Raw genomic sequence first — 14,180 nt, forward strand, 5'->3', positions numbered from 1 at the left:
AATTATGCAGAATTATGTTAGCAGAATGCTGCTAACAGGGAAGAGGGTGGCAGCATTAATACTAATACTCCTATCACTCCTTCACTTTGGTGACATAATACAGGAAGGCATAGCATTTGAGGGGGTGGCAAATGACACAGCCTAACAATGTCCTGTTATGTTAGACAGTCTCAGCATCATGCACACTGTCATTTACAGTAAAAGCTTCATCATTTACAATGGTGTATGATCAAACACCAAATTTCAGATGTAATGAAATAAAACCAGTAGTAAATGAAGTTTTGAGGCTTAATATGGAGAAACCTTAAGTTGAACAGATATCAAACCTCAGAGCTAGCATTTAAAATAAAACAGAAACTGAGGTAGAACTGCAAACTGTACATGTTACTTTAGAGTATGCCTGACATGTGGCCTGATAAACAACTGCTATTAAAAGGCATTCAGCATTTAAACCAAAGCTGCCTTGCATTTTTTTCCTACCAAGCTTCACATGACTCACAGGATTAACTCAAGGATTTCTTAATTACCTGTTTGGTTGTGAGCTATCACACTTATCAGGATCATTAGAGTAAGCTAACAAAAGTACATCAGAAATTGAGCAGCAGAGCTTTGCACTCACTGTTAAAAGAGATGACATGAGTATGATTATTGTACTAAAATGTAAATAATTCAGCTCTTACTGGAGATCCTGGAAATCCAGGCTCACCGGATTGTCCTGGTCTACCAGGTTCACCCTAAGGAAATAAAAATAACACATTAAAATAGCAAATGTGAAAATTAAGTTAAGCATTCTTCCACTTAAACAAACGAGGATGCTCACAGCAGGATTATATTCCTTCTCTTTACTGTAACAGTTTCAGTGATATAAATCAACTGCATATACAACTAACAATGTGCATTTGATGTATTAATATTTTAAAAGGTTTTAACAAAGAATTTTAGAAACTGAAGACTGAGTCCAAAAGGCATTTCAGCATCACAAGACGGCACTGAAACATTGTTTTCCTGTGAATTAATGAGGCAACCTTTTGTCATCCTCATGCAGAAAGTGAAATTTACTTTTCCATAGGAACAACAACCTAATGCTGCCCATATTTTACCTTGTTCTTTCTCCTTCTGTTCAAATGTTTTAAAATGTGTATGATTTCATTCTAGGTTGGAGGCTATTTTCTGTTTGATGCAATAGGAAAAAACATATGGTGCAACCAAATAAGCATATTTCAAAGATTATTCAAAGTCCTCCTGAGTCAGAAGCAAACATTCCTTTATATACCTCAGAGTTCAAATACATCCAGGACTCCGGGCTGCAGGTATATGAAATGCTTCAGAAAAATAATTTCTGGACAGAAAGAAGGTAGAGGGATTCACAAATGCAATAAAAGAAGCTCATGCACACTTTGGAAATCGAGGAAGTTCTTAAAGCAGTATCAAGATCTGGCTTCACTGTACCCTTAGTTGACTATTTCCAAAGATTCTTATAACTCTTTGTATGGTTTAAAGCGAAATCAGCTGTTACATAAACAATGGTATTTTTTTTACTAAAATAGCCAGCATCTGCAGTTTTCAACTGATTTCCAAGTTATACATTAAAATTCAGATGCATTTACTGTGTTTTTCAAGCACATAATATACATCTAAGTGTAAAAACTTAGGCTATCGTTATGCAACAAGCATAACGCAGACAAGCCATACATATGTGTACAGACACGGGTAGAATAATAAAATTAGCTATGGATATAATAAATTATTAAGAAATTTATAAAAAAAAAAACCACCAAAAACTTCATTATCCTGATCCAAGTGAATGTTACTATTACAGTTCTTCTCATTAATGGTGATATCAAAGAGAGTAGACCCCACTCCTAACTGTGGGATATTATTATTTTGGGCTTCAAGAAAGGCATCTCAGATGAAGAACTGACTGAGCAAAGAAATAATAAAATGCCAGTGTTTAAACCTTAGGTATGATGGTGACATGTAAAGGAAAGACAGGAGGGTTTTGGAAAGGGTTGCAAAGATTAACAGTTATGACACTCCATTTAATGAGGAATATGATCACAAAGAAAAGTAAGTAGATAAAAGTAGTTAAAACAGACACATCTGCTGGTTAGTCACTGTCTCAAAGATGCCAGTATTTGTCTTATTAAAAATAAAACAAAATACAAAGAATAAAAAAAACTTACATCTTCACCAGGTTTGCCTGGAGGTCCCTCTGGTCCACGAGAACCAATTGGACCCTAAGAAATATATTTGTTGAGAAGTCAGTTTAGCCTTCATTAAAATATCTAATTGCTCCATTTCAAAGTCTGGTTTTATAAAGGCAGAGGTAGAAAAAGGATTTTATGTCTAAGGCCACTTGCTTGATTTTGTAGTGCTCTTCCTAACCATCCTGCCAGTAAGAAATCTGCATGATGATATACAAAAATACAGGATGGATTCTTTAGGAGAAAAAACATACATTAAAAGCCATAGGTGCTGTTGTTTCCAATCTCCAGCTCTTGCCTTTACTTTTGAATCATTTTACCACCTCCAAAAATTAAATGTTCTCATTATCCTGTATGTAAGTTACACTATCAGGTATGGTTTAATGGTGATTAAACATTCTCAGGTCTGTACTGGAAAAGTAGTCATGATTGTTTATACTACAACCATTATTATGCAGGTTCAAAACAATTCAAATTCCCTGATTCAGGACAAAATGCTTTGAACATCACAACTATTGACTGAAATTAATAGCTTTGGCTGAGAAAATATACCAAAAAAAGCCTGAAATAAGGAGGTTGACTATCTTGGGTTTTTTTTTATTGTAGCAATGTCTGTATTTATCGGTCTTACCATAGGTCCTGGATCCCCAGGTTCACCAGGTGGGCCTGCGGGGCCAGCACCACCCTAAAAATAACCAAAGATGAATACAGTTACAAATACAAAAAAGTACAAATATAAGGATTTAAATTAAAATCCATGATCAGAATAATCACAGCCCATGGGACAGTGTGGATTCTAATTCAGAACCAGCTCATGTAGCAAAACACATAAAAGTTGCATACTAAAATCCCTGAAGCTTTAGATGAGTCCTGTATATACACAAATCCTACTGGAAAAATAACACCATGCCAATACTGAAACCACAACAGCTACCATTTTCATTGCTGCTCCCTCATTAAAAACTGTGTGTTGCTTTAAAACATGGTTAAAGATTGAAGAAACTGTTCTTTCCGAGTTAATTTCTGTGTACAGAGTATATCTGGAGCTGAGCTCTTGAGAGCAGCACATTTAGGCTCCCCTCTAGATGAAGATACATTCATCTCAGGATGGACGTTGTCTCAGGATGTACAAACACACAACAGTTACTATGGTCTTTGCCTATGTCTCTGGAGAATTATCTTAAATCCCATGAAGTGAAATACTTACTTGCTTTCCTTGAAGACCCTGAGGACCTCTTGGACCCACTGGACCCTATTGAAAACAAACTTGTTACACACTGGAAAATACACTTTCTCAAGTAACATTCATCCTACAGACAGCAAAATGGCTGGATTGTGACCTCCAAGACATTTCTATTGTCAGACTCTCTAAAAGGCTTTTGCTCAGATGACTGATGTTATGAAATACAAAAGTAGAGAGGACAGAAATCTTCAAATTCAAAGCCACAGCAGCGCAAATTCATTAGCAGCTGAAAATATGGGCTGGCTTGCTTGCTGGAACCTCTAAGCCTCTGGAATCAGTCAGAACAACTGGATTGCCTGCATAACTCCACTGGAAAAATGTAATAGTACAGAGTTGGGGGAAACAGTCTTTCCTGGAATGGAATCTCTTACTCAGATCAATCTCATAATGGAATCAATGACAACATGAATTCATGCTGCTGTTCTCAACTGTGAGCAGCAACAAGCAGCAATGGGAGGACATGGTTTTGTGAGTCACACCAACCAGCAAAGCAGCTTCCAAACGGTAGTACAGTACAGTCACTAAAGGATGCTTTCCTTAAGAGAGTATGTTAAAAATAACAGCAAAGAGGGTAAAAATATCTTCAAGATATCACAATTTTATAAATGCATGTAGTCAAAAGAGGTACTATTTAAAAACAACCCCAAGAGTCCAGCAGAGATAGGCTTAGGGTGGTGAAACACTTTCACAGACAGTAAATAATTGTCAGTGTTATCATTAATTCCCCAGTGCACCAACAGTAAAGGGCATATCTAAACAGTGAGAGACACCAATGATAAAACTGGACCTACTGGAGAAGTACAATGTGTCTTAAAATAATAAAGCACAGTTTTCAGTTAATTGCTGGATTCAGAAATATTTCTTCTTTAATTACCACCAAAACCAACTATCTTTGATTTCATAATGTGAAAAGAAGCCTTCAAAGTTACACATTTGTTTATTCTGCTTTGCCTTATACCTGACACCTTTAACTTACTCTTTAGTGACTCCAGATTTTTCTTCCTATACCTTACTGTTAGTAGCTGCTATATTTCCAAAGGAGAGAAGAAAGACAACAAGCAAGCTAGAGGTGGGGAAAAAAAGTTTTCACTTGAACTAAAGAACATTTTTTCACTTTTTTCCAAGTACTGTGCAAAACTGCACTAGAGCATACTCTGCATCCAGATTCTAGAGGCACAGGAAGATGAAAAGGATGAGTTTCCCTTTGAGTTTTTGCATACGCACTTCATTTCCACCCAGTTCTACAGTTCAGGGCTAATCTGGTCTTACCACTGCACCAGGCATTAGTCCCATCTGACTACCAAGTCCAGATTTCTCATCCAGTCCTGCCATCTGAGCTGCAAATGGCTGAAAAAAATAAGATGGATGTTTTTAACTGTTAGTCATTTTGATGGTTCATAAGGCAAAAATCCATGTAACTGCATCTTCATTGTTTACATTGGCTTTGCAGCACTAACAACTAAATTCTTATTTTAATCATGAAAATAAAAGTTGTCTTTCCTATCGGCCCAACATTGATATTTCAGCTTATTATCAGTATACTCTATTGTTTTCAATAACACAGAAGGAACAATGGAGTGAAAAATCAAAACAGTTATCTTCCAAACAACAATACATATGTTACTGAATACAGTTGAGAAATTCAAATATGTGTTTCATTACCAATCACAATTAGTGTTCCACAGAACCTGGGAGGGGGGGGTTGAAGGTGTTGTGGGGGGAAAAAATGTTGTCTGTATTGATGGCTGGCTAGCACTTCTTTTCACAAACAATTCCTTACTTAACCTTCCAGTGTTTGAACAATTTCAACAAGAAGTATATTTACCATTTTGATTTCCTTGTTAGTTATTATGTAATTTATAATTACTCTCATTTTTTTCTTTTCTGTATTTCTAATTTGGTACACCAATTTTGCTGTACTATTGTCCAGATCCCTGGGGTTCAAGTCAACAGAACCCTACTGAAGGTTTTAGATTTGGGCACCCTGGCTTTTCTAGATGCTAAAAACCACAGTAAAAGATGTGTTTTTTCTAAGATTGCTCACATTCAACTTGTCCCATATTTTGGCAGAATTTGTACTGCTATTAGCTGCTGCCCCTTTGACCAGAAGACAGGAACTGAGAGCACAGTGCTCCATATTCACTGGAGCAAAGAGAAGTTACTCTTTGTGTCACGTGGATCTGGCACAATACTAATTGCTCTCTCTGCTAAAGCAAGTGCAAAACTTACCCTGCTAAGTCCATCTGGTCCTGGATGGGTAGGATGTCCTGGAGGACCAGGGTCACCAGGCTGGCCAGGGATACCAGGTTCACCATCAACCCCTTGAGGACCACGAGGACCCTAGAAAGAAAGTCAGAAATGCCACCAGTGTTCAAAGGTATTCATCAAAATCATTGCAACTGGCAAACAACTGCCTTGATTATGATAAATCTGTATTTCTACACATCACATCACAAACGGCTCACACAGCACATACTATTTCTGAATTCTCAACCCAGTTACACTGCCAAAAATACAGAGTAACCACCCCGGTGTTAATGTTATCTCTAGCCTTTTGATACCCACTTTTGATTCCTAGATGCATTCACCTTACCTTGTGTCAGAGCTAAAATTAAACGCGGAAGCAGATAATAAAACATTAGTAGTACAAAATCAATAGCAGCAGGGCCAATAAAGATAAATTAAATCACAAACAGCCTGCTTGTCACTATTGCTTCCTTCACTAGAATGAAATGCTCAACTATGGCAAGGAAAAATTTTATAATGTATAATGAGCCCTTCTGTTTTAAGGATCCTTAAGGATAAAACTTTAGAAGCCTGGCTCAGTGAGTCATCTTTACAAATACAATTGCAAAACATCATATTGCTTGTATTTCCATGAGAAGAGGATTGTGTTTCCTTTGAGCCTGTGATACTTTTCCATGGTCTTTTCCATAGTCTGTACTAGTATGGTTTGAACTAGAATGGTTCACATGACAAAGCAAAAGCATTCCCTGGTGAAAGGGCTACACTGAGATAGCACTGATGAGAGGATTCCTGAAAAACTAGTGAATGAGCTAATTCTCTTAAATCTCAATCTATCTTTATGGTCTGAAATTCCTATGAGCAACCTGGAGAAAATCTTTTTGCTATCAGATGTGCATGTACACACACGTACTCAGAGAACAGGTTGTGAATAAATGGTATTCTGAAAGAAATGAGAATATTTGTGCATGTTGGATGGAAACAGCAGGTTTTAGGAGAAAACTTTATTATTTAATATTTCTAACCAGAAGTACAAACTGCCAAACCTAAAAGTTCATAGTGTACAAAGCAGGAAAAAGAAGAGTTTTCTCCTTCTCTTTGTCTCAAAATAGAAGGAAAACAAAGCTAAGCATTAGATTAAAAAAAATGCAGTTTCCTATAAAGAATTCAGCAAGCTTCTGTTCAATTACTGCTTCTCAATACCCAAACCAAGACACTTTAACAAAATGTGATATAACAAAAGGTCTTTTTTCCGTTTCTTTTAAGAAAAAGACCTACTTTTTAGTCACCAAAAATCAATCTGATTCAAGAGCAACACTGTAATTCCCCTCCATGAAACCCAAAAGTCCCTGTTTGTATTTGCAGGCAGCGACTAACCAGCAATATATAATATATTAAAAAATGTTTGAGGGTTTTTAAACTAAAATATTGATTAGAAGGTTATTTCTTTTATTTATGTACTTTAAAATATATATATATTTTCAAATAAGAAAAAATTTCTCAGTTATGCCACAAGATGGCACTATTTAAACACGCAAGTGACTCGTTCTGGCCTATTGCTGCTGCCGCTCAGGGACCTATTGCAGGTTTTGCCTGTAATGGAAGGAAGGGAAACACAGCTCCCGGTAGAACACTCTCAAACCACTGCCTATTTTAACTGCTACTGCAATTAAAATAGGGTGTCAATCCATTGTGAAACCAAACATATGGGTTTGAGGATGCTCAAGAGTATTTTCTGTCTGCAAAAGATCATTCGTAAACACCTGGAATAGTATCAGGCTCCAAAACTCCCCCTCCCCAGATGCATTTTGCAAATACAAACATGCTATTCCCTAGCTGATTGTCTCTCATTGATACACAAAGAATTTGAACTAAAAAATACACTCATAGTTCTGAATTCACTTTACGTTCAAGGGTCCTACTTTTGTAAAAGGTTCAGCTCCTTCTGCTCACTAGGCAGTAAGAGCCCACCTAAGAGCCAACTAAAAAATAAAATAAAATAAAATAAAAAATCCACCTAAAAAAACTAGAGACTTGGAAATGTGCTTAGTGGGGTTGCAATATCAGCAGTCAGTAACGTATTTACCCAGACTAATGTTATAAAGGGTGTCTGAACAAGGTTTACGTGCTCCATGAGGTACTCTATACAAACCACACACAATGTGCAGAGAGGTTTTCATAATACAAACAGCAGGGGTGAGCTAGCATTTGTTTTCACAGAATCACAGAATCACTTAGGTTGGAAAAGACCCTTTAAATCATGGAGTCCAACCATAAACCACTGAACCATGTCCCTGAGCACCACCTCTACACCGCTTTTAAATTCCTCCAGGGATGGTGACTTCACCACTTCCCTGGGCAGCCTGTTCCAGTGCCTGACAACCCTTGCAGTGAAGAAAGTATGAATAAAAAGTTCTGCACTAGCAGTCACACCATACCTAAAGCAGTACTCTTTGGTTTCAGACCTGCACTTTGACATGCACACAGATCACCAGTACTCCTGACTTAACATTTTGAAAGCAGCTGACTGGCTCCTAATCCCTCTATATTCCTTGAAAGCAGTATAATAATAACTTGTGTTATGGGAACTCAGAACTATTTGCAGACTTTTGGTATTTTAGGTGCTTCTAGACACCACTCTGTAGAGACATAAGGGATGCATGGCACAGAATCAGAAATTATTTAGAATCTCATTGATAATATCACACAAGAAGAAAGCACTTCAGACGTCTCTATAAACACAGTCAAGATTCCTCTGTGCACCACAAGATTTTATTATTACTCCTAGAATTATTTCCAGTATCTCGACAGTCATTCATCAGGCAAACATCTTACAAAGTTCTAGAGAGCAGCAGTGGCTTGCCACCCATACCAAAGAGGCTACACACTTACTCCTCTGCTTTAGAAGAAGTGTCATTACCATCTATGGACAACAGGCATTCATTGCAGGAGTCAGAAAAGAGTTTTAGGTCTATTCCAAAACTCAGTATTGGCTTGTTCTCTCGTAAGGGACAGGAAAATATCCACAGAGAAATGACAATGATACAACTCCTTAAAATCTTTTTTTAGCAGCTTCTGCTCTTTGGCCTAGCTTTTTCAACAGGAACACGTCGTCTTTGGTATTTTCAGCACTCCCTTTTGGCCTTTCTGTGGTTCTCCACATGCAGACGCTGAAATTCCCACATGAAGTCTTTATTTCCACAGACCAATCTTTATTATATTATTCACCAGCATACCAACATATGTAGTCACACATTAACTCCTGCTAACTTCCCAAGCTTTGCCTTTCATGAAATATTCTGGGTCACCCAGCTCACACTGCTGCTGATGCACAATAGGAACTAGCAAAAAGTCAGCGAGTTCTTAGACAGGCAAACGTGATGTTCCAGTTCTGCTCTTACTTATTTTTATTTTTTTCTAATCCCGGAGAAAGCTGAAGTTTCAGACACTATTTTGTGTAACTTTTGAGGAAGTATGGCTTTTAGTGGAAATCCTGCTAAACCTCTGTCAATTATTTCAAAACATTCAGGCTTCAATCTACCCAGGGAATAGTGACATGGAAACGTTTTTCTGTTTGTTACCTGGTTCTTAGAAAATATGAGGAAAGTTCTGGTAACTCTAGAAGACATGGAGACAGTATAAAACCATCTAATATATTGAGGTTAGTCCAGTACTTAATTTATGAGATATTTAGTCACTTACAGGTCTTCCCTTTGGTCCTCGTTCTCCTCGTGGTCCCTGTGAGCCTGGAGGTCCCTAGAAGAAAGATTTTAAATTTTAAGTACCTTTCAAACTAGCAAACTATTAATAAAGCTCTGAAAATATGAAATGCAATGCTTATTTGAAAATTAATTTGTGAGTCTTTTTTCCTCCATATGATCTTAAAGATAACATCCAGGAATTCCAAATTTCTTCTCAATTGTATACTGCCTGAAGGGAGCAGAACTAGGATGCAGAGATCGAGAAAATGGTTACACCTCTCATGAGCTCCACAGGATAATTTAGCAAAGGTTTTCTGAATGCTGGAGACTCTTACTGCAGAGAGGTACAGGTTTCAGACCCCTTTACTGTTAGTCCAGAACTGCTCTCCACTTAGCCACCGCTGGAGAACAACATTGCATCATCATCTACTCCTGGTGGATCCCTGCTAGAAAAGTATTCCCTGGCATCAGCCTTGCACAAAAGTCCTCAGGCTTGCATGTACTACAAGCACACATCCATTCACTTAGGGCATGGGCTGACCTGAGCCCAGTAAAAAACTCCATCACCTTGTTGCCTCCTCAAATGGAGCAGCTTTGCAGACAATATCCACTACAGGCAAGAAGAGCCCTCCTCCACATCCTCCTCATAATACAAAACAGAAGTGGCAGAAAGTGGAAAATGCAGCCATTAGAGAAACAGATAAAAAATACTCACAGCTGGTCCTGGGCGGCCTCGTAGTCCTGAAACCTAAAGAAGGCAATATAAAATACAGTTATCACACAACACTATGGCTATATTTGTCAAAACTACCCTACAGAAAATGAGTTATTGAAAAGTAAATAGCAAGAGCAAAAATTAAAGTACCAGACAAATTTTAAGGTTTTTTTTGAAAAATAAAAATAAAATTATAAATTCCACTGGTTGTCTCTTTCCAGTCTGGAGTCTTATAAAAAAGCAATATGAGCAAGAACTTGGAAATATCATTGTTACTCAAAAAGAGATTAAATAAATAAGTTAATTGCAATTATTTTCTTTCAACATACTGATTCTTTTGTTTGCCTTCATGCTAGAAAAGCATAATAGAGTGACAATTTATTTCACCAGTTTTCTCAAGCATCTCTATACTTCCCAGATACTAATTTACTATTATATCTCCACAATGTTCTAACTATAAAAATAAATAACCAGATAGATTTAGCAGTGTTTCTCAAAATGCAGTTGCAATAATTTCTAATGTAATATCTATGAAACAGAATAATTCCATTCCTTTTATTTCTTGACTGTTCTTTTTTTTTTTTATTTCCTCAATTACTGCAATTCTGCTTTAAAGCACTAAAATATATACTTCTAGGGTGTGCTGATAAATGAGGGGAAAAAAAAGGACTTACAGGTGGCACTATTCCAGGTTCTCCTTTTTGTCCCTGTAGGAAGATAGAAAAACATCAGCTGGCAGAAAACAAGTGGAAGTACAATTAACAGTACCAGTTTCACCAGTATCATTCCTGTGACCGTCACCAATGCTAAGACCTATCTAAGGGTACAACTGATGCTAAAGCACCTGCCATACATACTCCATACTCTTTGTAATGACTATGGACACTGATTAAATTAAGGCTATAAATTAACAGACTTTCTCTAACTGCACAACATACTGGCTGAGAGAGAGTGAAACAAAAAAAATTACCATATTTAAGTACAAAAAAACATGTAGTTCTGTTATTGGATGATGTAATTCATACAAAAGTCAGAGGCCAGAACAGCATTCCGCCGCATTTCTTTGAGGTATTACATTAAAATGCGTATCATTAAATCTATGGACATAAAAAACCTGTATGACCACCTGCAGCATTGGGACAGAGTACAAAATAATATTGCACAGCTTTGGAGGGAAAGACACAGCATTTGCCAATTGACTTTTCTTCAAGCTGATTGTTGACAATGATTAAATGGTCCAGTAAACAACTGGGTTTAGATGTATTGGTCATAATAAGCTGGTAAGAGTCCATTTATTTCCATAAACTACATAGAGAGCTACTCAATTTTACTAAATATATACACTTGATCACCTAGAAGTTATTCCAGTTAACTCCTGTAGCTGCTTATTATCTTAGAATGAATTTTAATTTATCTTGGAAAAAAGAGGTATTTTTATTTAATTGCATACTATGAGAGATGCTGCCCACAGAGTCCTGACTGGGCAGGAACACGTCATCCCAGTTCTTCACCAGTGCCCAGACCAAATGCTGCAGCTAAGCACTCTGGCTCAGGCAGACCCATCTCCTGCAGAGCCTCCAGTTCCAAGGGATCCTCACAAGTACTTAGGCCACAGAGCTGGTGCTTTACATAATGTTGGCTTAAGCAGCTTGAATTATTATCACAGCAAAAGCAGAAAAGGTGCCACAAGTTCTTTTCAGCATGGATTCATCAATTTAAACACAGCTGAGGAGTATTTTTATATTTGTGCAATTCTCTAGTGATTTATACCAAACCCCAGTTATTCATGATCAAGGACATGAAATGTTAAATACAACAGCAATTATAAGAAAACCAAAATCCTTATTAAAAAACACTATCTGGATCACAGAAAAGTGCAAAACATCTTTAAAAACTTGTACTGTCAGTATAACTTTGGCACTGCTGGAGATGAAACAACCAAACATTGCAAATTGGATTTTTTTTTTATGTAGACAGCAGGGATTTTCAGTCAAGAGATTCTCTATAATAAGACCAACATTTCTGCCTTCATCCCAGCATTTTTTCCATGTGGACAGTAATCTCCCTAGCTACTAAGGAAGACCAAGAGGAAAAAGTTAAGTGTTTTTAACAGAGCCTATATCAAATCTCTGTGAGTGAAGTGCTACAAAGAGATGCAAGTTACTTTTTTATAAGTTGTAATACATAAAAAAAAAAAGATGAAAAATAAGAGTAAAGTAAATCTTACCTTTCTTCCTCTACCTATAACAAGGAACAAATGAATAAAAGAGATGTAAATAATGTTTTTACTCTAAGAGACAGAACACAGTAAATTTGAGTGAAGGTGTTACAGCTAGAGCCATTCCTAATGCTGGATGCACAGAAGATAGTGTATCACCTACAGAAACCTGGAGAACCTCCCAGGGACACACATACTCAACTCTGAGTTGTGAGGACTCAGAGTGGTTTGTAGTGATGTCCTCTGAGAATCAGAGATTGCACAGAATAAGAAAAACCACTCTAGGAAAGTAGAATATCCTGTAGGAAACTGTCAGAAGCTGGCCTAATGATTGTCAGTGAAGCCAAAGGAAGTTTTACTGCTGACTTCAATACAGGCAATACAGGCAATGTTGATGGATCCGCAACAGTGTTTTTCAAAATATAGGGATGACTGATTTTTTATTTTTTTTTTTACTTTCTCTTGTTTGAAAAGCAGCTGCAATATCATGTGTCTGAATTCAGAGCCCTGTAGCCATGGTCATAGTCACAAAAATCCTCCAGAGGAATATTTTCTTAATACCTTGAATAACAGTAAGGAATTCTGGAAATTTATCCATACTGCTTCTATATTGGGTGGGTGCACCTTGTTGGTGTTGGCCTAATGCTTCCCACATCACAGCAGGATGCACCATTCATTAATGCTTGCCACACCTTTTGTCATTGCTCAATTACACAAGTCCCTTATTACGTGCTCTTTATAACTATTTTGTTCTACATTAAGCTAATCAACAACAACTATAGCTCCTGAAGAAATTGCTTTAATTATTATATATAGAATATAGTTCAAATAATGCAATACACAGTATTAATGAGCATTAATTGCAAATTAAGATATATTATTTTAGGAAAATTGAGGAGGGATTACTTAATCCAAGACCCTCCAAGAAGAAAAAATGCATTGGAAAAGACAATCTTTAAAGTATATCACAGAAAGCATGCAAACATGAAGTTAACAATAAGAATTCATGCTAATCTTCCTATGTCTCACAAAAGGATCATGCATCCATGTTTCCACTTTGGGGAAACACTTTATACTGTTTACATGTAAACATGCTGTTTACATGTATATCTGTTTAACAGGTAGTGTTTACATTGATTCATCTATTGGAGGGGCCAAAATTGAGCATTTTAATAAAATATGCACTTATTATATATGTTTCAATATATGTATCTTAATATACATATCATGTATATGCATCTTAATATATTTATCTTTCAGTTCCAGATGAACCACAAAAAGAAACCAGAATTCAACCTCCTTGAAATATGAAGATGGAATTCAGATCAACCTTTTAGTTATAAAGCCATTTGAGCTTCTATCAGATAAACAGTTAGAAGAAAAGTGTTTCCAGCACCATCTCAGGTGCAACCCAAGATGGGAAGTAACTGCCAAGTATCTACTCTCTTCAGATTTAATCTTTCACCATGGAAATACTACTAGAAATTTCAGGATCATGGGGTTGCTAGTTCTTTGGGCTGTTTCTCCTTTTATAAAAGCAAACTGAAAAGTCATCTTACCAATAGTGGGGTCAAAATCACGTGTTGTATGGGGACACACAGGACAGCACTCTCCTGGGGGCACCTGTGGGTTCTCACACTCCAGCATGTCTTGACACTGGATTTCATCGCAAAGAATAGCTCCGTTGTCACAGACGCAAATTTGACATGGCGAGGGCTTCCAAATATCCCTGTTCAGGTACATCTGTCCATTCTGAGTGCAGGCTATTTCTTCAACATCTTCTCCTGGGATAGGAGAGAGAATATACAAGACCTTTTCCAACTGAAATCAGAGAAGGGCTGGACAAGGAAAGAGT

General features: G+C 37.0%; 1 protein-coding gene across 1 annotated transcript in view; it reads right to left on the reverse strand.

Moving 5' to 3' along the window:
* COL5A2 (collagen, type V, alpha 2) overlaps positions 1-14,180 on the reverse strand; it is a 102,486-nt gene that overhangs the window by 31,908 nt on the left and 56,398 nt on the right. The window contains exons 2-12 of the mRNA XM_009995232.1: positions 13,885-14,109; positions 12,335-12,348; positions 10,782-10,814; positions 10,108-10,140; positions 9,394-9,447; positions 5,677-5,787; positions 4,717-4,794; positions 3,412-3,456; positions 2,836-2,889; positions 2,184-2,237; positions 681-734 (exon numbers count right to left, since the gene is read on the reverse strand). Of these exons, the coding sequence (XP_009993534.1) occupies positions 681-734; positions 2,184-2,237; positions 2,836-2,889; positions 3,412-3,456; positions 4,717-4,794; positions 5,677-5,787; positions 9,394-9,447; positions 10,108-10,140; positions 10,782-10,814; positions 12,335-12,348; positions 13,885-14,109 (755 nt within the window). The remainder of the gene's footprint in view (positions 1-680; positions 735-2,183; positions 2,238-2,835; positions 2,890-3,411; positions 3,457-4,716; positions 4,795-5,676; positions 5,788-9,393; positions 9,448-10,107; positions 10,141-10,781; positions 10,815-12,334; positions 12,349-13,884; positions 14,110-14,180) is intronic.

This window comes from Chaetura pelagica, unplaced genomic scaffold (assembly GCF_000747805.2).
Source record: "Chaetura pelagica isolate M959 unplaced genomic scaffold, ChaPel_1.0 scaffold33, whole genome shotgun sequence".
NCBI lineage: Eukaryota > Metazoa > Chordata > Aves > Apodiformes > Apodidae > Chaetura > Chaetura pelagica.